Source organism: Platalea leucorodia (assembly GCF_965183815.1).
Source record: "Platalea leucorodia genome assembly, chromosome: 6".
Classification (NCBI taxonomy): domain Eukaryota; kingdom Metazoa; phylum Chordata; class Aves; order Pelecaniformes; family Threskiornithidae; genus Platalea; species Platalea leucorodia.
The window spans coordinates 60,008,698-60,032,900 of record NC_138828.1 but is presented as its reverse complement, the minus strand read 5'-3'; the positions used below and the strand labels follow the sequence as shown (position 1 = coordinate 60,032,900).

The following is a 24,203-nucleotide window of genomic DNA, read 5'->3' as shown; positions in this document are numbered from 1 at the left end:
TGGTGAGCAGCCAGTTACATATGTCCTGTAGCTGCTTCCTATCAACTTCTGCTGTATTAGCAGATTTTAGTAAGGTTTTATGGTTGTTAGTTTGCCACAGCTAAGACATACTATCTTGTCACATTCTTGAGTCCCTAACAAACACAAAATAAGATGCAAGCCTACAAAGCTTACAAAGTTCTTAAAAATTAGTCTTTAACAATATCCAGACCCAGGATGCATGCAGATGCTGTGTGCACACGTGTGACTTGTCCAGCCGGCCCTTTCTAATATGTCCCATTTTCCTGCTTGCTGCTGCCATAACTTCACAGCTGTCTCCTCCAAGAGTTGCAGGTGAGGTGTAGCTTGGCTGACCTCTTTTCTGTCGAACCTCTTCCTGTGGCCCCAGCAGGCCAGGGTTTCACTCAGCTGCATGTAGTTTTTTATAGAAATAATGTATATGTAAAGCTGAGTGGAGGAAAAGGTTCTGTGTGCATTACTTCTCTCTCCATTCAGATAGGAGCTTTATAAACCCAATAATATCACAGCGAAATAAAACTATGATTCCTTCCACTCCTAGAAAAAAAATTAGTGAACGGAGATCATTTAAGTGATCCTAAGGTGATGATTAGTTTAGGTGGAAGCAATAAGTAATACTACCTTTATGAATGCCATGTGTGCTTAGCCCCACTGTTTAGGAACTGCTCTCATGTCCTATGCAGACCCTTGGCAAAAAGCAAACAAAACCAGTGGTAGAGCAGAACAGTTTGTTTAAGACACCGTAGAATTGCAGACCAACCTGTCTGTAGAGTTGCTAAAGTACTCAGCAATGAATAAAATCCTCTGCTTGGCCGGCCGTTGTGCATGGGTCCTTGTATGAAGGATCTGTGCGTGTCTGTGGTATATAACTGCTTGTTACGGGTTGTGGAAACTGGCTGCTGCTTCTTCTACTTGGAAGTGCGGAACAACAAAGTTAAGATTATAAATGTAGAGCACGGCTGCGTCTTCCATTTGGTGCTTTGGCTTCAAGTGCTTTTTTTGCAAATTTGAGCTGAAAATAATTTCACAAGTAAAATATGAATAATTAAAGCAGCTGTTTGTCTTTGAAGTACTCAACTTGGGGATGCTGGTAGGCGCATCAGTAATGAGAGAGAGGAATCTGTTCTAATTCCTCTGCTACTGTGGTTTTCTATTCCAGCATTTCTGTCTGCCGGTTCAAGACTGGTTTTCATGTGATACAAAAATAAACACCAGAACAAAGTCAAGAGCAAACAGAATAGCAAATAACAGTAAGGGATCTTTTCATTTTCTTTTAGCTCTTCTGTGGCCCTGCTCAGTCTAATGGTATTACAGCTCTTCAAACCTCAGCTATCCTCAGACACCCATGATTCTGTGGTCATGTCTCCACTTTTTGTTTAGACGTAGACTTAGGTTACCAATCATGGTGCTAGTTATCATATGCTCTTAACCAAAATTGTTCAAGCAAAAGATTACGGGCAAAAAGTGCATTGTGATTTTTGTCTAACTAGCTCATTTCCATTGTGTCTTGTCTTTTCTTACTGTTCCCTTTCACTCTTCTTCGTCTCTCTCCAAGCAAACATTGAATAACTCAATCTGCTGCAAAAGCTCTTTGCAAATAACATTCCTAGCATATTTAGACCTCTTTTTCCTTCCCCCACTTTGAATTATACACAAGCTACTTGTGATTTTTATGACTTCGTTGTTTTCAGTTGTTCATTAGGTGGCTCAGTGAATTAGCTAGTAATTTACTAGCGTGGTGAATTAGCAAGCGGGCACAACCTGGGTGGCTTCCCCTCACCCCAAAGAGGGGAAAAGCTATTGCATATGCAAATGTTGCAAAGGGTCCAAGGGCCAGAGACATCCAGCGCTCCAAAGCTGGGAGAAGATTTGAATGCTGGTGGGTGAAACAGCTAAATATGCTCCATTTCACTCATCAAACCAGGGCCTGTGGTGATGTTACACTGCTGGGAGAGAACTATTTACATACTTTCTTTGTGAATAACTTAAAAAAGCTCATGATGGTGCAGGGAATCTAGTGAATGTCTATGAAGTGGCTTCCAAAATGGCTATGACGGCAGTTCCACTGCAAATGCTCTTTAAGGTATTTGTCCTACCATTTGGAAGTTTTGTTTTCAAGTTGGAAAAGTCTCGCCTAAGTTTCTGTGTTTTAAATGGGTCGTAAATATCAGGAAGCTTAGTTCATTTGAACAAAATAAAGTAGTCCCTCAGCTCTGTTGATCTCCCATCTTATTCTCTGTAACTCTTGATTTATCTCTCTCACCATATTTCTTTTCTTCGCCAGCAAGTATTCTTCAGTCTTTGCTGTACTGATCTAACCTCTAAATCCCGAGATCCCTTCCCTCTCTCCTTGCACCTTTCCATCTGAGGATCAAGTCTCTCTGTCTATTTTGTAATGTGCTAGACTGATTGACCAGGAAACCGATGAGACTGGAGGGGGACCATCTGAGTCTTCTGGTTTATAGCAGCTGATGCTTATTCTCAGATTTTGATCAAAGCTATGTGTGTTATGCTGTGTGCATTCAAATTGCCATAAAAATTAGAAGATTCTGCCATTCTGTAAATACACAGCATACAGCCCTTTTTTGCTTGAGCTTGTGCTATGGACATGTAAGTCTAGGTTCAAGAGTGTGAATCAGGTCGAACATACCCATATGTACAACTAGGAATCATTTGGGCTTTAGTCAGGTAGGCTTTTGTAGCCGTCCTGTGTGATTGGCAAGTCTGGCTTAATCTAACGCTGAGTTTTTTGATGTGACCTGTGGCTGAAGATAGGTTTTTCAGGGGCAGAAAATAAGGGTTGGTGGAAAAAAGTTTACTGTCTGTGTAGATATTATGGCTGCTACCTTCAGTGACTGATTTTAAAATATAAATACAGGTAAAAGTGGCCTCATTTTTTGGTGCTCACTTGCTAAATGTAATTTTTTGGTGGTGGCTTCTCTGATTTATAATTAAAAAAAAAAAACGTGGATGAAAGTGAAAAGAAGAGGGATTTTTTTTTCCTTCCTCACTAGGGAGAGGAAGTGACTCGGAAACTGACCTGCCACACAGAAAGATGCCAGATGTGAAAAAAGATGATATGTTGGCAAGGCGGACCTCACACGGTGAACCTAAATCAGCTGTGCCTTTTAACCAGTACCTCCCTAACAAGAGCAATCAGACTTTCTATGTACCCGCTCCACTTCGGAAAAAGAAAGCTGAACGAGAAGAGTACCGAAAGAGCTGGAGCACAGCAACTTCACCGCTAGGAGACAGACCTTTCAGGTAAGACCGGCCTGTCCAACTTCTCCCTTCCTCAGTGATGATGCTTTAACATTTGCCTAGTTTTCATTCTTTTCATAAGATGTATGAAGCGCCTTCTGCTGCAGTAAATCTCTTGCTTTACTGATAAATTGTTTGTAGCAATTGGCGAAGGTGGTAGAAAAGCAATGAGTGGAAAATCTTTGTCTTGATGTCATTATTAACCATACAATGCAATATATAGCTTGTGTTTGACAAGATGTTGGTTAATATAAGTACCATGGGTGTTGACTCAAACCCAAGGCTGGACAAAAATGTTCTGGATGATCTGTCTCAGTTCTCAAGACAGTTACTTGCTGACAAATGATACTTATAAGTAACATTTGATGTATTCAATCAAAACAGGTAATATTTTTGCTGTGTTTTTTAAAAATCAATTTATTTGTATGTTGTATTCTATGCACCAGTACAGTTTATATAGCTGTGACTATGTGTTTCTGCATGCTGGTATTGTCAACTGATATTTCACTTTTGATTTGGCCTGAGAAGCAACTTGCATTAAAGAGCATAATTATCTTCCCGGATCATTCATCAGAATATCCTTTGGCATCTTGATATCAACAAAATGTGCTTATAATAAATAAGCGTATATGTTTCAGGCACAGCATACATTAAACTACCTTGTATAATTCAATAGCAAACCCCACCCTGAAACCATAGAAGAAGAACAGAATGAAACATCAGGACTGGGTGAAAAGGAGAAAGTGGGCTCCATGGCTCCTGAGGCAAGCTCCCTTAAAAATCAAGTAGGTTTGAATCAAAACGAAGGAAACTCCATAGACCGGTCTCCTTCATGTAGTGCAAAAGAAACATCAGCACCCAAGGGGAAAGATGCAGAAGAGATCAGAAAGTTAAGAAGACTGGAACAAGCTGGCATTAAGGTCATGTCAGCAGCCCAGCGCTATGGCAGGTTAGCCCAACGGTGTGGGAAATTGTGCACGCTTCACATTTTTAGGATTGGCTGAAGTGTGGGTTTCCTTGATCCGCTGTGATTTCACTTCTCCTAACAAAAATCCAATCTGCTAAGCACTCACAATTGCTAGTGAAGGTCTTGGTCTGAAAAGGCTTGTGATGTGGCAGCTGTGGATTGCAGAGTTGTATGATGCTAACTGCATTTGTGTTGAGAAATTGTATCATCTTACAGTGTAATGTAAACAGACTCGAAGAAAACTACTACACAGACTACTTGTCACCTTGCACCTAATGCTTTCTTGCATTTAATAAAAAATACATATAAATATACATTAAAAATGCCTTGTTTAGGCAAAAGTTTCAGAAACTTACTTTACTTGTTGCTGATGGGATGGTTTATTTTACTGAACCACACTTTTTAGGTGGTTAATATTTTTAGCTGTGTTAATAAATGATGCATTTGTTTTTAATGGCAGGAACTATAAAAGTGCAGTGCTTGTTAACACACGTACCGGTTAAAGCATGGAGGCGTAGTTCAGCAATCATAATTTGGCTGACTTTGGCATGGAGTATCAGTAGTTATTCACTTATTACCTGTGTTATTTAGTTTTGGATGTTGTTCAATTTGGTTATTTCCTGTTCTTTAACTAAAGAGCTGAATGATGGCTAGGCTCACTGCCCATGCCTTTCCATCATCTGCTATCGGATCCTCATGAAAAATCTCTCTTTCTCATGGGGATGGCCCACAAAGCCAAGTTTTAACCAACATGTCAGAAGACTAGGCTCTTAAAAATGATCAAAATGGTTTGGTTAAAGGGTAAGTGTCCAAATGTCCTCCTGTCTAAAACGTTTTATTCTGGATTGTGGGGTGAAATCCTGACAGTGAGTGGTTTAGCAGATGCTGGTCTACAGTCTGGGCTTTGAAGTGTAGTAGTAAAAAGTACAGCTGTTATGTGATACAGCCTGTTTATAGGTACAGTGACGCTTGTCTGCGGCCATATGCAGATGTGCCATATGTAGTTAAAAGTCAGTCACAGTATATATGCTGTCTCTTCTCAGCTTTGCTTCACTGTTGTTGTAATGAACCAGTGTGTGTGGTTGTGAGGTACTACTTTAACAAAGCCAAATACTAACGAAGAGGAACTATCAGTCATAAATTAGTCCTTCAGGCTGAGTTAGTGTGGTAGTTGATCAGGAATCCATAAACCAGTAGGATACTAGTGTAATCCTGTTCTGAGTCCAAGGCTGTAGCATTGATGTTAATAACGTAGTAATATGTAGTAAAACATAGTAATAGCTTGGGTTTAGCAGTGCTGTGCACAACAAATAGCACTGTTTGCATTTGGAGGATGCTCACCATGTTATCTGAGAGTCCCCTTTCCAACCCAGTGCTTGATCTGCTGCCTTGATCTCCACAAAAGAAGCACAAGTGAATCAAATGTGTGGTTCTTTGGCATGAAATCGGGTCCTCTTTCCTTGGACTGTCTTGTCCTGACACGGCTGAAGGAGAAGGGAACAGAGATAAAAAGCCATTTTCCCTCCTTGCTCTCAGCAGAAGCAACTCCTGGAATTTGGCAGCTGGAAGAAGGAGGAGCTGCTGGTTTTCTGCCCCAGCTGAGGGTCAAAGAGCAGAGCTTTGTAGACCAAGCTTCATGATAGCGAAGTAGGAGCCTGTTCCTGGGAATTGTAGGAAGGCACAGCAGAAAAGGCACTGAGGTCAGAGGTCTGTTAAGGAAAAATATTTGTATGTGTAAGTGGAAGAATAGTGAGTGAGGAGAAGGGAATAGTTCAGCGGTGACACTTTAGGATACAGGGGAGCATTTGATCAGCTCTTAATGTCTCATTCTCATTCCCTGTTCTTCGAACTTCTCAACTTACTCTTCTTGGCATCAAATTCAAATTTCGGTGCACTAATGGCACTGAGCAATTCTCAGTCTCTCTTGTTTCTGTATTCTGATCTTTTTTTTTTTCTCTTGCCCCTCTTACTCCATCATCTTTCTATGATGCCAGCCTCTCTCTTTTTTTTTTTTTTTTTTTTTTTTAAACTTGAGCTTGTCAGTCATCTTCCACTTGCTCTGAGTTGTTCACAGGCAGTTTCCTCTCAACATTTTGACCCCTGGAGGACACCCACTGTGACTTTGAGTTCTACAAGGCATCTAATTGTTCCTAAAGCTGAAACTCAGTTGGGGACCTTTCTGGGTCTGGCACAGGAAGGATTTGAACTTGTATGCAAATGCATTTTTTGCTTGGAATCTAAGTACTTATCTCCATTGCTGTGACATGTTCTAGGAAAGGACTCCGTTGAACTAGATGCTATACAAATGCATGCCAAAAAGCATTCCCCCTTCCCAAAGGAGTATATTGTCTCTGTATAGCACGTTGTTTTATTGATATGTGATCCTCCTTGCTTGCTTGTTGTCTGCATCTGTCTCTTATTTACACTATTGTATCTGAAAGATAAGGATCACATTCATGGAGACTCCCTAAAAAGAGGAGGAGAATTAAGTCTGTTCTAATAAATCATGGAGAGGGGAGGGTAAGAAAGAAACATGAGCAAATGAAGAATTCTTGGCATGTTCGTTGCAAAAGGGACGTGGACTGTTATCTTGACAGTGCATAAGTATGCAAAACCCTTTTGTTGTTCTGAAATGCAATAGAAGGATCCACAAATCTGTACGAGACTCTGCTTCAGAGAGTGCGAACGCCCATGGTCTGACACTTTGGAAGCACCTGCTGTACCAGCATGGACCTGTGTGTTGTTTCTGCAAGGCCTGGTGCTGGGCATGCAAGAGTGATTTGCAAATCTGCAGGGAATTCTGATCCATTGCAAGCTTCAAATCTACAGTCTTGGCTATCTCTGTGGTGAAGTGACCTTAAAAAGTACTTTTGAGACCTCATAAACTGATTCAGGAGACCCCAAAATGTCATAGCTAATCTCTGATTCCATTAAAAACAAAATGTAAATGAATGGAAAATATTCTTAACCTAGAAACTGATTGCTGAAGTCTACTTACATACTAAAACCTGTAAGTTCTTCGGTTATTCATTACAATGACTCATAGTTATTCTTTTGAATATATTATAACTCCATATTTTTTTGTTGCCAGAAACACCCTTCTCAGAAATGCTACATTTGATGTTCTCAAGCTTCAGTAGCATTGGTGGACAGGAGACTGAAAAATCCAGTATTTTTTACTGAATAATCACTTTGTTATACATAGCTCTTAAAAACCAAAAACATAAAACAATACTCCCAACCTAACCAGCTGAATAAATACTCATCTTATTGATTTTCATTTAAGAAGTAAATATAAAGAAGATTTAATGGAGTATTATGTGATTTTATACATGCCCTTTATGTCCAGGATTCTGAATATTATTTCCAAATCATTAGATTTCAAAAAAGGGTAATGGTACCACTAGGAAAGTCTGATTAAAAAAAAAAAAAGAAGTTAATCATATGTACCCTGGCTTATTTGGGAGAGCAAGTTCCAGTGTATATGACTTTTAGGTAACTGTTCTCCTTTGTGCCTAAAATGTTAGGCACCATGTATCTACTTTAGATCAGTATATTTTCTCTAAAGTTGACAAATTCTCGTACTGGGGAAACAAAAGATGTCTTAGGAAACCATAAATGGAAAATCAGACTCTTTCCCTGGTGGTCATCTTGAACTTACGGTATTGCAGGTTTAAAAAGCCAGTTGAATTTGGGCAAATTACACTAGTGTATTGACAACCTGCGATTTAGAATTGAGTGATGTAATATGCCTGTTCAGCAGTGAAATCTGAACCCGAAGATGACCTTGTAGGCCTGTTGATTTTGGTATGTACAAGAGTTAACATCCTCAGTAAACTTTTTACCATATTAATTTAGGGAAGAAAGAGTAGAAATTGTTGTTATGAGTGGAAGCTTAGGGATAGGACAATACTTGCTGATGGAGGACTAGAAACGTGGAGCACTGCAAAGCATACAGCAGCTCAGAGCCGTCTGTTCCAGCTGTTTCTGAAGATGTTGTGAACAGAGATGCTCATGAGGGAGAGGGGCAGCAGCTCCCTTTGGAGCACCATCTGCCAGTGATGTCTATTGCCTTAAATGAAATCTGGATCCTTCAGCGAGATCTAAGGAAGAAATTGCCTTTGGCTAATTTGAGAGCATGCTCTCCGCATCAGTAATGGGGGATCCTGTGCGTTGCAGTGTAACAAGGCAAAGGCAGGCAGTTCTGTATTGCTCCTCTGCACTCCGAGGCCTGAGCCAGGCTGGCCTGTCTGGGATGGTTTACGGCTTCCCCATAACTTTCTCCGGCAACTTTGTTGAACAGTACCTTGACAGGGCAGCTGGGGCCGTAAAATAAGTGGCATGTATAGTGGGCTTGCAGGGCTTTAAAATGTTTTAGAAAAGCAGCTAATTATAGCACTACTGTTTTCTTAAATAAAAGAGAAACTCAAAGCAACCCCTGAGCTCTTTAGATTTGCTTTCTTACTGTCACTCTGTTTAATCCTTTGTGATACCTTCTTTTTCCCTTTGTGTAGCAAAGTGTGCTATATGAAAGAGTAAATGCAAGATACTTGCAGTCTACAAAAGTACTGCATGGAACAGTCTACTACTTGATATCCAAATTTCTAAAATACCAATAAATACAATTTGATTTTTAAGTGGGAGAGTCGTATAGCTCTTGCCATCTGTCTTTTCAGTTTGCTTAAGAGTATTGACCATTACAGGTTACAATAAGCTTAATCTTTCTGGGTACCAGCTGTCAAGGGTCTTTATTGTCGTAATCTTCAGTAACAACAAGGCTGTGTTGGTATCAGTCTCGTTTCTGACCAAGGCAGATGGCAGAGTGTTCCAGCATGCCAGTATCATTGGCATACTGGTGCTATCATTGTGGCTACTGTATGTCAGCATTGGCGTAGAGGGCTTATTCTGGGGGAAAGGGAAGGTTAGTCAGGGAAAGAATCAAGCACAGATGTGTGTGAGAAGAAAAGCAGTTAAGAATATTAGGGCAAGCACCCTCAGTGATTACTCAGGTCTTAAAAAAAAAATAGAGCCATTAAGAAAAAGTGCCAGATATCTGGTGTTTCAGGATTCAGCAATGTTGGCCAAGGATCAGGTATTTGCATCAAATCTCTTTCTTTGTTTGAAGTGTTCAAGAAGTTCAATACTGCCATTTACAGTACTACATTCACTGCGTCTAGTATGTTAAGGTAGTTCTTACTGGTTCTTCTAGCTATAGCTAAAATAACTAAAGATCCAACGCTACTGATGTTCTGTGTGAAGTCCTTACAGATTTGTTACCTGTGTATGATAAGTCTTATTTATAACAAGGCTTTGCCCAATCTAACAGCAGTGTGGAACATACTTGATTAACTGTGCTTGCTTTATGACCTGGAGATGAGTGCTGCCACTCCCTTCTCCTCCCCTGGTGCATCAAGAGCTTTCTTTAATTTTGCTCTGTGTCAGTAAAAAACCAACATGTGAAGACAACGGAAGCACCCCAGACATCATCCTTCGCAGGGACAACCCCTTCATGATACATTACCAAGGGAAGGATTCTGGTTCAGAAGATGAAGCAGCCAGCAGAGTTCCTGATTTAGAAAAGGATGACTTTGCCACCCGGAGAGCCAGAATGAATCAACCCAAACACACAGTTCCATTTAACTCCTTTTTAATTGGACCCTATACAAGTAAAGATAAAGGTAAACTGGAAGACGTTAAAAAGCCATTGCAGATGGAAAAGCAGGAACATGCAAGGTGTGCACTCATGGTCTTTTTCTTTCTATTATAATGCTTAATTTCACATGGCTTATTGCTGTGTAGGACTAAAGCTGTCTTGGCTACAAAAAACTTACAGGGCGAAGTAAATGCAAATGGTTTATCATAAAGTGAACAAAAAGAGAGATGTAGATTACTTACTGTAATTTTTTGTTAGAGTATTAGGACCAGGAGCTTAAATTGACTGAGTGTAAATAACAAAGACTAGACACTTTTGTTACCTAAGCTCATGAGACAGCTCATGAGCATGAGTAGTGGAGGATAAACTTAGAAGATATATTCTGCATCTCAGCTCTTTTGCTGAGCATTTTCAATGCACATTTTTGGAGGCTTTTCTTTTTTTTTAATGCAATGCCATTCTTTTAATACCCTGCAGAAAACATGGACTTAGTCTTTAGTTAATGCACTGAATATACATACCTGCTATAGTGCACTGAATTGTGTTGCACATAGTCCTAATGTTTTTTATATAGCATTGTTTTTGGAAATGGAGCATGGCTTACAAGGTTTCAGCCTAGAAAATCTCTTCTGTCTTCAGTTCAGTGATACAGACCTTTAAGAAGCTGCTGAACATGCATGTCTGCTAGGCACATATCTTCAGGAAAAAAGTATATTTATTTGTTTTATTTGTGCAAAGAGAAGTGATCTTAGATAAAACCACTATGTACACATTATAGTGGGCCTTAACTGTACTAACGGATACATTCGGAAAACTTCTCTTAATATCCAGTAGCTCTTTTCAGTAATGCAAAATGTGCCTTTCAGCTGCTGGTAATGTGATTATATAAACATTTTCTAATTACTAGTTTGGCAGGGCATTTGAAGAGCACACAACCAAATTTTAATATTCTAATGCTATTGACATGGCTCTAAGATCAAAGAAATTCTGTAGTATGTTTGCAAGCAAAACTTGAATTCACTTTGCTAATAATATGAAAATGAGAGATTTGTAACTATTTACAAGACAGCTTATTGCAGAAATGCTGAATACAGTACTAACTTAAAAGATTTTTCTTGCTTGAGCTAGGAGTAGAAGTCATATGATGAAGTGGTCTCAGTAATGCCTGAGCGGGGTAGCATAGATGAGAAGTTTCAACTTCAAATGATTCCATATTTACTTCCTAAAATTAATTTAAAATTAATCTGCTTATAAATTCAGTTTTATCTTCTTGTGGTCTGAAACTCTTCTATTGACACTGATTTATCATTGCTCCCTCAAAATATCTTTTCTTGCTGAACTTGAATGTGCATTAAATTAGAAGAAGACGGGTGCACATGGCATCAGCAAAGCAAACAGTGACAAGCAAAGAGAACCCACTTCTGCAAACTGAGAAGACCGAGTCAGAGGAGGAACAGCAGGTGAAAGTGGCTGATACTGAGAGAGATGATTTGGCTAAACGGAAATCTCAAAGTACCCTTCCTCAGCTACGAGAAGATGTGATTTTTGTGAATGCCTCTATAACAAAAGCAGATCTGGAGACCTGGAAAAGATTGAAACTGTCAGGGGAGCCCAGGTACGGTTTCTGCCTATGGACAGGATTGGCACCCTAGGAAGCATGTTGAGTATGTCGAAATCCACTCTGTGTGCTTGTGGTTTTAAACTTGAAGAATGCCTTGATGACAACCAGTCCTCACCCGTTTAAATTTTCAGGAATCATCCAAAATCTGTACAGGGATGCTCTCTACCTATCATGAAGTGAACGTGTGTCCATCGTTTAGAACTACTATAGTAGTTTCACGGTCACTCCCCCAGTAGACATTCTTAATGTCATATTAGGAAGGTCCCTCTTGTCTTGTGGATCGACCTGCTTTGAAGCTGCTCTAAGGTGAATAGCGCAAAGGTCCATGTGGCACCACCAACTCAGTAGCACTGTGCTGCTGCTAACCAAACTGTCTTCAGGATCTTGGAGCGTTATACCTTGGGGGTATTAACTGAGGATCAGCATCTCTTTGCATTAATGTGGCTATACTGCTTTTGAGACCTGAGCTAATATATCTGCATGGCAGTGTACTCCAGTGCTGAGTAAATACACCAGCACTGTTTGTCACCACAGTAGGAGTTTCAGGAGCCCCATCTTATGGTGTAGACATGCTCTTATTGTAAACTAAACCTCCACAAAGGGAACCGGTATAAAGCAGTTATTCTAAGCTATTTCCCTATGGGAGTGGGCTATAACGTATGCAGGTGATTTGTGACTCCAGTAGGAAAGGATAACAACTCCTAGTCTTCCTGTTTACACGCATGCCATTTTCCAATTAAACGTGGCCATCTGTTCAGGCATTCTTCTAACAATGTGGTCACTGTGTGTAATTTTAGCTCTAATACAAACCATCAAAACTCAATCATTTTTCGTCTCAAAGATATTAGTACTCTCTCCATTACTTTTGAGGTGATTTATTAAAATCAAGATTCAGTCCCTCTGGTTCAGGATAAGTGAATTGCCCTTTCTGGTGCTCTCACGCCACTGGAACTCCCCCGTGAGAAGGTGGGTGTGCTGGTGCTTGCGCAGTTCCATGTAACGCATGGCCCAGGTCTGTGTGAGCAGATAAGGGAACTATGGCTGTGTTAGGGTGAAGAACTGAGTCTGGAATGGGCCGTATGCTACGTTCCTTCCCCTAAGGAAGGGCTTCCATGGATGTGCTCCCAGAGTTTCCCCAACAGGTCTGCCATATTTTCAGATTTTATCTGCCATTTGGGCCTTGGTATACCACAGCTTTTTGTACCTGTGTCCTTGAATTTTAAAATAAAAACCCTCCAAAACCTTAGGAGCATTTAATTTGCTTTATTCTGGGGTCTCATTTGGGGGCAATTCTTTTATTCCTCATTCATACTAGTGAAGAAGATTTCAAATGTCCCAGTGACACTCTGCTACCAGCTGAAATCACAGTGAAAGCAGCAGCCCGTGATGATTTTGCTGTCCGCAAAGCCAGAGCAAACAAAAAGGCTGGCAACCCCAAGCAGAAGTTTGTGCATTTTGGGCCAGTAACTGAGATTGATCAACAGAAATGGGACAAGCTTGTTATTGGCAGAGCTTCATCCAAGAGTGGAACAGAAGAGAAAAGCAAGAAAGACGGTGTGGAGAGTCACTCTGGTGTTGAAAGCTCTCCTTCAACCACTGCTGGCAGTCTCAGGTTTGCTGAACACAGCGATGAAGTATCTAAGCCACAGAATGGGTCCAGGTATTTGGTGTGGCTTAGGAAGCGCTGCTGAGCTGGAAATGAGACCTGTTCTTGCCAGATGCTGATCTGCATGGGGGTGGACTGCAGCATAGACCTAAGAGCTGTTTACGCGCACGGCCTTGTTCAGAAGCCATCTGACACCTTCACGGTATCTTAACATGTTTAGGGTTGCGCAAAACAACGCTGTGCAAAGGTCTACTGAGAGCTTGCCTCAGAATTTCTGATGAGCCGTGAAATCACCGGTATCTCAGAGTCTGAGCTGTCGTTCAAGCTTTCTCTGCTTCTTGAATTCCAGCGGCTTTGCTCTGCCTGCTTTCAGCGCTGTAGGAATTTGTCCTTCAGCTTGCTGGCCTTACTGATGTTCAAAAAATGCTTTCTTCAAACCTAATGGATTTACTTTCTTTTTGAAGATGTAGTGCTGAAGCCAAGGTGTATTGGTGCGCTGTGTTTCTGGCATTTATCTGGAGGAGAATTTACAGCTCTGGGAAGTTAACATATTAACAGAGCTTACATTTATTTGGCTTTTCTTTAATCTCTTAGTCTGTGGCTATGGCAAGAATTTTTAATGAATGCTTTTAGCAAGCAATTCGTTCAGTTAAGTTTGTGTGTTTATAAAACATTTGCAAACTGACTTGGAGGACTCCTTTTCTTACCTTTCACTTGACCTGAGAATGTTTTGTCTATCTCACCCCTCCTCTCGATCACATCACTAGTGAGGCAGCCAAGTCAGGTACAGATGACTCTTGCAGGAGAATGCTATCACCTGTCCCAGCTTTTGGCATCGTCTCTGAGAAACAAACCCTGTGCGATTTGAACAAGCAGCAAGAAAGCACCGAGGAAGAGTGCTTTGGGCATTTACCAGACATTGAGAGAGATGATATGTTGGTTAGAAGGATGGGAACTTTTCAGAGGCGTACTACTAGCCCCGTTCCCATACATTGTCCTGCCCCGTCAGTAGCTCCTCATCTGCTGCAGCAGCGGCAAGGGGAGGCAGTAGCTCATGAGAAGGATTTGAAGACTCCACGGGAAGCAGAAAGGTCAGAGAACAGAAACGTATCCCCCTGAGCCTCATGCCTGGTTTGTGTGTGGTGTTAGCTTGGATCAGTCAGCAATGTTGTTCCATTCTTCACACGGCCTTTAAAGATGTGTTTTACTCATTCATCATGGCATGTCTTCTGTTTTATGAAATTACTTACAAGAATGTATCCTATGAACATAAAACAGTCTGTTTTCTTTAATAATATTTAAGTACTTCAGTTGTTAATTGCTGTTCAGCATGGAAACAGTCTTTCATCTTTTGGGGGGATTTCTTTTGCAATCCGTGGTGCTTTGTCCAGACTTTTATGCCAGCTTCCAAGTGAATAATTCCCCGCATACGTTTTTATGCAATCCCCAACTTCTAACGTATCACCTACATAAGTGTGGCATTCAACATTGCTCTTCTTGCTCTCACTCCGTGCGCTGTAGCTAAAGATGTCTAGTTGTCCATCACTCTGCAACTGTGTTTTGAGTAACAGTACCCCACGTTGCCTCGGCAGCTGCTTGCCTTTGGGCTGCACAAGTGAGCGTTATCATGGAACGGTGTCACTTGTCTCTCTGAGCAGTACTGTCACACGAGAAGAGAGCCAAGAACAGCTTGAAATCCCTCAGCAGCAGAGCAGTGGAACAGAAAACAAAGTGAAATTTCCAGACCCACAAAGGGATGACATGTTGGCCAGAAGAACTGGAGCTTTCCTAAAACAGCCTGGGCCCAGTGTTAAGCAGTTCCTTCCCATGCCATTTTCAAAGCAGCAGAATAAGCAGGGCACAGCTAGAGAACCTGAGAAGAAAACTACAAGGTAAGAAAGTTGTGATTCTCTCTTTCCCTTGCCACTGGCCCTGTGGGCTGTTTGTCAAGATCTCTTGATCTGGAAGAGTTGCTGTTGGCCCAGCAGCAGTTTCTTCCATACTTGTCCTCGATTCTGTGCCAACTCTTTCTGCTCAAAAGAAGGCAGGGCAGGGTTTCTGGCCCTTTTGGTAGAGTGCTGTAAAGACTCAGAGCAGAGCTCTACCAGCTGCAAAATTCTAACAGCGTGTGGAAATGGATATGCATAGCAAGATTGTGTTACATTTGCAGAGGTTTCTGGTTAAATACTAGCTGATCATTACAGCTGTTTCCAGCTAGAAATAGAGGTGCTGGATATGGTAGGTTAGATGCTTGTCTGTGGCTTAGCTGGTGCCAGTGACTTCCAAACAGGAAATCTAGAGATCCTGAGATCCCTCCTGATAATGCTCGGTGTCTTTCTAAGCACCTTTGTTCAGATGCATGAGGCTATGTGGGGAAGTTGGTGGATTAAGCCTTTGAACAGAGTTATTGTTGGCTGGTTGAGCCACATGCAAGCAGGAGTGGAAAGGTTCTTTTTCATCAGCCTCTTCAAAGCACATGAGGAGAAGGATATGCATTGCGCCTGTGCATACACAGATGAAAAACTGGTGTACAGCTCAGCCAGGAGAAGAAAAACTGCCATCTGCCATAGAATTGAACAGTGGTTTGGTGTTGAGAAGACCTTAAGTTGAATAGCTTAGTTAAAATATGTACTTAATACTTAAATCTTTGGCAGTGTCTGGGACAGTTTGTGTTTCTGACTTAGAGGAATAGAAGTACAAGCATTTGACTCTATTAAAGTTGTTTTGTGCACCTGCCTCACTTAGCTTGTTACCTATCGGCTATTTGGGTTTGTGGGGGTTTTTTTTGTTAACTTGCAGTTACACTTTTCATTATGTATATGTTATTTTTCAAATGTTGCCTAATATGTCTCTTTGCGCTGCTGCATTTGGCTCACTCAGGCCTGAAACATGTCCACAAGTCTGCATTAATAACTCTGGAAAAGCTGTAATACAACCACCGCAAGAACAACAGCAAGGGCAGGAAAAATGCAATCTCCCTCCTGCAGGACAAGATGATACTATTTGTACTGCCCAAGTGGGTGAAGGTAGCCTTAATGAAGTCCACCTTGATCAAACACCTAAGCTTCAGGAGGTTCCTGAGGAAAACAAAGTGGAAACATTGTCATCCAAGGATGAGCATCTGCAAACGTGAGCTCTCTATGGTGTGAATCACGCAGCTTGTATGCCCCTGTGTGCACACTTCAAAATTCAGATTGTGCATTGCCTGGTGTGTTTCCAGTCCAGACTAAAGTACTGTATGTCCGTAATACACTTTTTAGAAACAAACGGAATAGTTGTGTGATGTATTTTCTTTTGAAATATTGAAATGAAAGCTAATTGAAAGGAAATATTTGATTACAGTGTATTGTTGAGTTGCAAAAAAGGTTTATGAATAACAGAGGTTCAACTGGACTCTGCTCTTTTAGAGATGTGTATCTTGCTTCTCCATGGTTAGAAAATGTTGCAGTGTCGACTTTTGTACTTGATGTTCATTTATGATAAATCCCAGATACAAATATGTGGTTTGCATGGCTATAAACAAGACTGTCACTTTAGTGAATGACACTGACTTGTGTATTACTGGTACCTTTTTTCAGCTACCCCCACCCCAAAAAAAAAAAAAAACAACAAAGGAAATCCTGTGACTCACTTTCTGCCTATAATATTTGTCTCTTCCGTGCTTCAGTAGTGGTGATTCTGAGCACTGCTGTGCAATGTAACTGTTAAGTTTTGTCTCCATTCATTGCATGTGTGGCACTTAATGTAAATGTTAATATATTGTCTATTTTCAATAACTATTTTCTACACCCATTTTAGGTATACTTCAGCAGATTTTTATAATGGGGGCATTAGTATATGGTCAGGGAGGGATGGGTGGTGTTCTTACGTAGTTTGATCTCCAGATGGTTAGGTAAGTCTTGTTTGCTGACTACATAATCCCTTAACAGTATGGTTCTTTTTTGGTCAGCTTTACTAGTACAGGTTGGATGGTCAAGTGACAGTTACCCAAATGGTATGGGTCCAGTTGCAATTACTACTTAATGTATTTATCAACGCTCTAATATTATATTTGGTCTTGTAGATTCGGCCCCAGAACTGCTGTGTCTGATGACGCAGAGTAAGTTGTCTTGTGTTCACAAGATTCTATTTTAAACAACTTACACTGCATGCTTTCCCGTCTTTCTACTAATTTAAAATGCAGTTGATGCCTCATTATTATTTTGCAGTGTTCCAGCAAATAAATTTTTCAGAAAAGCGCTGAAAAATGGAATGCACTATGGCTTACATTGCAGCTAAAAATAATTTTTATATAAAAGCCCATAAAAACTGAGCGTAACACTAATGTCCAGCTGTTGCTTAAAGTATTGTATCCTTTTCTTTTCTTTTCTTTTCTTTTATTTTTTCTTTTCTTTTTTCTTCTCTTCTCTTCTCTTCTCTCTTCTTTTCTCTTCTTTTCTCTTCTTTTCTCTTCTTTTCTCTTCTTTTCTCTTCTTTTCTCTTCTTTTCTCTTCTTTTTCTTCTGAATTTCCATTGCCTCTAATCAGCTACAGGTGAAGTGAGTTGGTTTGAATCTGGGCTGGGTGTTGAGCAAAAAAATGAAGTATGACCTGTACAGGAAGAAAACAGAAATCCCAAAGTAAAATGAAATACATTGTGATCTTTAGAATAATTACCAGGAAAATGTATCTTCAGCTATTCCTTTATTGACTTTTAAAAACGTACTCTTGAATTCCTTCCAGGTTGGGTTTAATTTAATAAGGTTACTAAACTTCATTTTTTTAAGCTCTTCACTTCGATGCTTTACTTTTGGCAGAAGGAGTAGGACTGTGACATTTATTGCACTCAAACATATTTTAATTGTGTGTGTATGCATGTAAACTGTAGATCAGAATAGTATGCAATGTCATTTAGAAAGCTCTGTGAAAGTATTGGCTATTCTTACAAAGTGCAGGCATTTAAAAGCAAAGAAATAGTTGGGAACTACCCACATAATAATATCCTTAATATCCTTCTGTTCACAGAAATGCGCATGACCTTCTCTGTCTCCCAGATTAAATCACAAACTAGAAACAGCATGAAGGGGTTTTTTGTAACAAGTATATACAGAGACTCATATATAATTTTTCACCCTTTTCTCTAATGATAAAAGCTAGAATCATGGACTGAATATTCTTTACAAGATCTGTAATACCTTAATGCTGAGCAAAGCCTGTGTCCTCTGACCACAGAGTAAATGTGATCATTTTCAAGTAGCAGAAATCTGTTCAATCAAGTGAAGAGATGAGATAAAAAGAGCCTAACAACACAGGGGTGTTACATGTAACAATGGAGACTTCCCTGCCATTTCAGAAAGCCTACCTATCTGACTGATTGGTTCATTTGTGTTTTCCCACATTTTTGCATGTCTGTATTAAATGCAAACATGAGAGAAGGTACATGGAGATGCCTTCAAAGAGGCATTGCAATGCGTTTGGTTGTATAATGTGAGAGTAGCAAAGATTAATAAATCATATTGTTTATTCCACATTGATTCTGATTTTGGTTTAAAAGGCAAAACAATAAATGTTTAAGCCTCATTGTCATCCTTTCCAGATGTGCCACAGTTTGAGCAACTATTTTCCTAAACTGTCTTTTAAGTTCTTATAAACATAAGATTGTGTTTTTTCCTTCTGAAGACCAAAGTACTTATGAAGAATCTAATAAAATTTGGCTCTCAAGTAGGAAAAATAAATTGAACTGACATTTAAAATGCTTCCAAAATGTTTGTCAAATCTCCTTTAAAAACTCTGTAACTTGAATTCAGTCTTAGACTAGATGCTGTTTATTCCAGCAGCAAAACTAGAAACTCCTTTATTAGACTGACAAAGTTCCCTTCAGTGGTTAGTGAACGCTAGATACTGTCATCAACCCTGGTCTGTCTCAAGATCCAGAAAAGGCAATGCTTCATGTGTTGCTGCTGATCAGCCCCATTCCCATCTCCTGAAGAGATGGGGCTGAATTCTGGTGGTAGTGTGACAGTCCAGTGTGAGTTTAGGCTTATGCTTTATACTTTAGGCCTGACAAGCAAATAATAGTGAGCTGAGATTTTTGAGTATTTGTTTACTAGAGTCTGATTCTGTAGCCAGCCTGTCACTTTTTATGTTTTGTTGGGGTTTCTTAAGTCTTAGTATGCCTGTAAAATGGTAATGCAGCCACATAATAAATGCCTTGCATAAGGATTTTTAACATATTCTCACAAAAAGAAGTTTATTACCTTATTTCTCACTTTCAAATTAAATAGTCTGAACACTCGAATCCTTGAGGACTTTTTTTATCCAACACTTGTTCAGGCCTGTTTAAAAAAAAAAAAAAAAGAATTGCTGCATGATATCACTGACAAGAATGACTGTAATTTGTGAGAATAAAGTAGCGTAACTCATCCCAAAGATCTAGCCCTCCAAAATACACTGTTGGTCTGCACAGTGGTCTTTCCCAGGTCTTTGGTGGAACAGCAGGTCTGGTACACTGGTCAGCAGAAAGGCCTCTCTTGCTGCCAGACAGAGTTTGGATACAATCACCAGAGCTTTGCTAATGGCAGAAAAATCATGAACATGAATTCAATTCAGTAGAGTTACATCTCCTCCATCTACTTGCATGCTGTGTGCCTGCTGGCCCAGCACATGGTTGAAGGAAGGAGTAGTTCTGTTCATGCAGGTGCTAGTGATGGGCTGGAGCCATCTGTAGTTTATATAAGAAAGAAATAAGACGAAATGATGTGGGACTCACAGTGAAAGTGTCTTTTGGCAGAAGCTCAGAGTTTTGGCCTCTGTGATTCTTTTCTAAGGATGAACTTGTCAGGCAGAGAAGTCAAAGTAGACCTTTCATTTGGCCTTGTCGATGTATTCAGGAGAGTATATGGTTCTCCTTAATAGTTACTACATGTTGGTCAGAGCAGAGCACAGTGCTTTGAGATGTGACTCCTTCAGATTGCTCTCTTGGGAAGATAGGTTTGCGCAACAACATGTTGCTGCAGAGTTGATGTTTGAACCTCCCTGGTTGCTTATCCATGGCAGTGAAGGCCCAGCACAGGAGGTGACAACTAGAGTAGAAAGCACACGTGGGGTTGTAGTGTATAGTTTGATTCCTGGCCTAGGCTGAAGCCTTTGCTAGAGTACCTTTTTTATTGCTTTGTTAATAGCCGTAAAACCTTTGGTTTTGCTGTCTCCGCGCACCCTGAGAGACCCGAGTGAAAGCAGGGAATAAATACTAGCCTTTCATCAGGACATCAGGGGACTCTTGGTAGAAAGTATTTTTATTTTCCTATGCCAAATGGCAGAGGGTGAGTACTCATGCACTCTACTAGAACCAGGTACCACCATTCCAGGTCTTCTGTTTTCTTCTACTGTATGTGAATGAAAAATTCTCTGACATGAGGGAAGGGTACAAGAAAGGAGCTACACAACCAGTTTGACCCAGTAGGCACAAGGTGGCAAATACTTAACGCTAAAGGCTTTTCTTAGTGTGAGTTGCAAAAGCTCTTAAACTGAAATAAACCCTTTAAGGGTGGCTTTATTACAAGTTATGCATCTCCCAGCCTACCTCACCAGTCTGCAAAATATGACTGATACTTGAATATTCCGTAGCAGATGATATGCCTTCAGTTTTAAAAACAACAAAACTTGCCATCTCTTTAGGTTCTGTGACTTAGGAGTGCTCCAATCCAATCCTGAGCATTGCAACCCTTAAACTACCCACAGAGAAACCCAAAGTAGTGTACCCCTCAGCACTCTGTTTAAGGGCTGAAGCACGGCAATGTGCTAACCTCGCTGTTCATGCTTAAAGGCAATAGGATGTGTATTCTGTCCTTCATTTCTGAGTAAATACTTACTAACGGGATGGGATCTGTGCATGTCCTTTTCCATCCGCCCAGACCTTTCAGTTTTCCCTTGAGAGTGGTTCGTTTTCATCTTTGTTTGCCTGAATACAAACGTTGGCTAAATATGTATATGCACAGCTTTCCATGTCTACTCACTTTGATTACTGTGGATGCAGTCACCTACAATTTTATCTTCCTTGGGTGCTTCTCCTGCTGGTTGGCTCGTTGGCTCACCTAAAGCTACAGATGACCATTTGAAGACTGCTGTGAAATCACTTCACATGGAACTGCATGGCTTTTTTTTTTTTTTGCTTGTTGCTTTTAATGGCACAACTGAGGTCATGTTTTACTAATAATAGGTAGTGGGGGGGAGTAGTAAGTACGTTATCTTCATGTGAAGGTCTTTATATAATACGAATGGATGTATAATATCAAACCATGACCTTTTTTCCCTTTAACTCTCCAAAGGTCAGGGACAGAAATAGAATGTGTAGAAAGAAACTGTTTTGTCCTGAACGTCAGCGTTTCCTTGTTAGGTTAGCTGTATTAATAAGTCGGTGCTGATAGCACTGAGTTTCTTGGAGGCAGGGAGGGAGAGGAGGAAGTACCATGCTGTTTGCACTGCGCGTACTTCTCTGGGCAGGCTCTCCCCGGTTTTGTAGCAATAGCATTTAGCCAGCCATGCCGCCCCTAATATACTTCTCAAGTCTCTCTTGTTTTACACTGAAATGGAAACTTCTGTCTGCGGTGTTAATTGGAGGGGTCTTGAAAACTCACTGGGAAACAAATCTTCAGAAAGTAAAATGTTCTGAACTCTGCTCTGAATAGAATGATTTCAATAAGAGCTATTGATGGAGTTGTAATGTTAGTAATGCCTCTTAGTGAGAGGCAAAGTTGCAGTCAACTAACAAAAACAAGAGAAAGTTGAGGAGTATAGTGCCTGAAGTACTATGTGGGGAGCCATAGGGATGCTAACTGGTCCTTCTAGGGGACCGCCGCTTTTGGGAGCTTCGTAACGGTTGCAGGTGTCTGATTCTGCTGTAGCACCCTCATGTGGCTTTAGCTCTAACAACCTGAAGAAAAACAAGCCTCTAAATAACGCTGCACTACTACTTATTTCCCCCTTGTTTAGGAGCATGAGCATGTTTGACATGAGATGTGAAGAAGAAGCTGTGACTCAGCCTCACAGCAAAGCTCGCCATGAGAAACTGCAGAACGTACACAACCAGCTGAAAGAGGATGAGACCAGATGGCAAGACGTGAGTATGCAACATTGTCTGCAGTGCTGGCATTGAGGCCAGCTACCTAGGCAAAAAAGTGCAACCTGCTAAACTACAGTTGTTCTCTAGCACTAAAATAATCAGGAGCTTCCCGCCCCCCCCCCCCCCCCAGTGGATTGTTGCTAAAAGCACAGAAGTTCATAATTTGATGTAAATTACAGAATACAAGGTTTTCTGGTGCCTCTGCCTGTGTATCATGTATTTTGCTTTTTAAAAAAATGTAATTAAACCATGATTAAGTAAAAGTGGAAGCAGAACAGCTTCTGACTGCTGATTTCTCTAACTCCTGTAATTAGTAAACGCCCAAAGTGACAAAATACAAGACTAAGCAGGACAGTGAATAAATAGGTTAGCCTTGGCTTTAATAAATCTGTATAGATACAGAAAATGCTAACATTTTCCATCTTGTCCAAGCAAACAAATTACCCTTGAAGTTACCTACACCCTGCTTGGGTCACAAGTCCTTTCCAAACCCTCTTTCCTCAATGTTTTTTTTTAAGCTGTCCTGACATTTGGCATTATATTCAGCCAATTAGTAAGGACAGAAGAGCATGATTTGCAGGTAAGTTAGTATCAGGATTTTTAGTATCAATCCTGTTCATTCCTAAAGACTGATTTTAAATGAGGAATTTGGGGCATATTTTTTTAATTTAAAACAAAACAAACCCCCAAAAAACTCCCAAAACCCCGCATCTCTTCAAGCAGCTAGTACAGTAATTTCCTATTATAAGGACAGCTACTGTGAAACATCTCCGAGAGGTTTTTGATAGAAAATTCAAGGGAAAGTCCAAAAAAGAACAGTATATACAACTAAGAAAAAACTTTTTGTAGTAGAACAATGAAGAATTTCAGCTGAGAGGTCTGTATGTGTGGGAAGCCATCATTTCCCAGCAGAGATAAGAATGAGTCCAAAGGCATTCAAGAGGTTTGAGAACTCTTTGCTGTTGAATGGAAAATCCTCTGAGCTAAAGTGTGTAAGTTTTCCAGGCCCTCAGCACCTTCTGCACTGAACTAAAAGTTCTGAAGAGCCACTAAAAATGCCCTTACTTGGAATGTCCTTGGCATTCAAAGGGCTTTATGGAGATGACACTGCATTCATGGTCAGTTATTTTTTTACGTGCCCATGCTGTAAATTTGCCAACAATTAACAGTTTTATGGCTTTTTTTAATTATTGTTATTCTAAAGCATCAGAGCTGGAAAAGATAAACATGTCTGGTTTTTATTTACCAAAAGAGGCGGAGGGCTTATGTTATGAAATTTGCTAATGAAAAACTAATTTCCAAACAATAAGCAATAGTGGGAGTAGCTGAATAAAGAAATGCTTTGGTACTTCAATGAGAATAATTAGTAACAGAGGAAAATGAAAGGCCTATGTTTCAAGAAGCGGATTATAGACTGATATATGTAGGTCATGTGAAGAAATACTTTAATGAGCATTCCCTTGAGTGTAACGTCAATAATTTGTGGTTTTAAGCTAAATTAAAAGTGACAAGGTTTGTTCCTGGTTTTAATAAAATAAGTTATGCTTGCAGTACCTTCTGCTGTTTACCAATAAAAATGCAATTAAAATATTTGGAAAACCATGTAATTAATGAAATAGCCTCTGAACTGAGTATGTGTACAGAATCACTGTTTTTTATTAAAACCAGAATTTGTTAGAATGCATGAAATATAATCTGTATAGTAATCTCCTGATGTTGTAAAGTTAATGACAAATGTGCCCCTACAGTTTCCTAGGAAGTTATTTTTCTTTGCAGAAGTTCTGCAGAGGTTATTTTTTACATGTAAAATTTTGTTCCTTTACTAGTTGGCTGCAAAGAAATTCTACAGCTTAGGAAGCTTCTTTACTGTAATACTTTTACTGTGAAATAGATCTTGTCTCTGTACCCACCAGGACTTGTGAATTCATAACCCAAGCAGGATGCAAGACATGGGTGCCTGTAACAGGTTATCTCCTGT

At 40.2% G+C, this 24,203-nt stretch overlaps 1 protein-coding gene across 1 annotated transcript in view; it reads left to right on the top strand.

Annotated features, from left to right (window-relative positions):
* LIMCH1 (LIM and calponin homology domains 1) overlaps nt 1–24,203 on the top strand; it is a gene marked incomplete at its 5' end in the record, with an annotated part of 185,854 nt that overhangs the window by 121,804 nt on the left and 39,847 nt on the right. The window contains 10 exons of the mRNA XM_082316561.1: nt 3,033–3,282; nt 3,956–4,228; nt 9,689–9,979; nt 11,260–11,514; nt 12,836–13,180; nt 13,894–14,217; nt 14,785–15,018; nt 16,007–16,255; nt 17,190–17,225; nt 22,096–22,222. Coding sequence (XP_082172687.1) covers nt 3,033–3,282; nt 3,956–4,228; nt 9,689–9,979; nt 11,260–11,514; nt 12,836–13,180; nt 13,894–14,217; nt 14,785–15,018; nt 16,007–16,255; nt 17,190–17,225; nt 22,096–22,222 — 2,384 coding nt within the window. The remainder of the gene's footprint in view (nt 1–3,032; nt 3,283–3,955; nt 4,229–9,688; nt 9,980–11,259; nt 11,515–12,835; nt 13,181–13,893; nt 14,218–14,784; nt 15,019–16,006; nt 16,256–17,189; nt 17,226–22,095; nt 22,223–24,203) is intronic.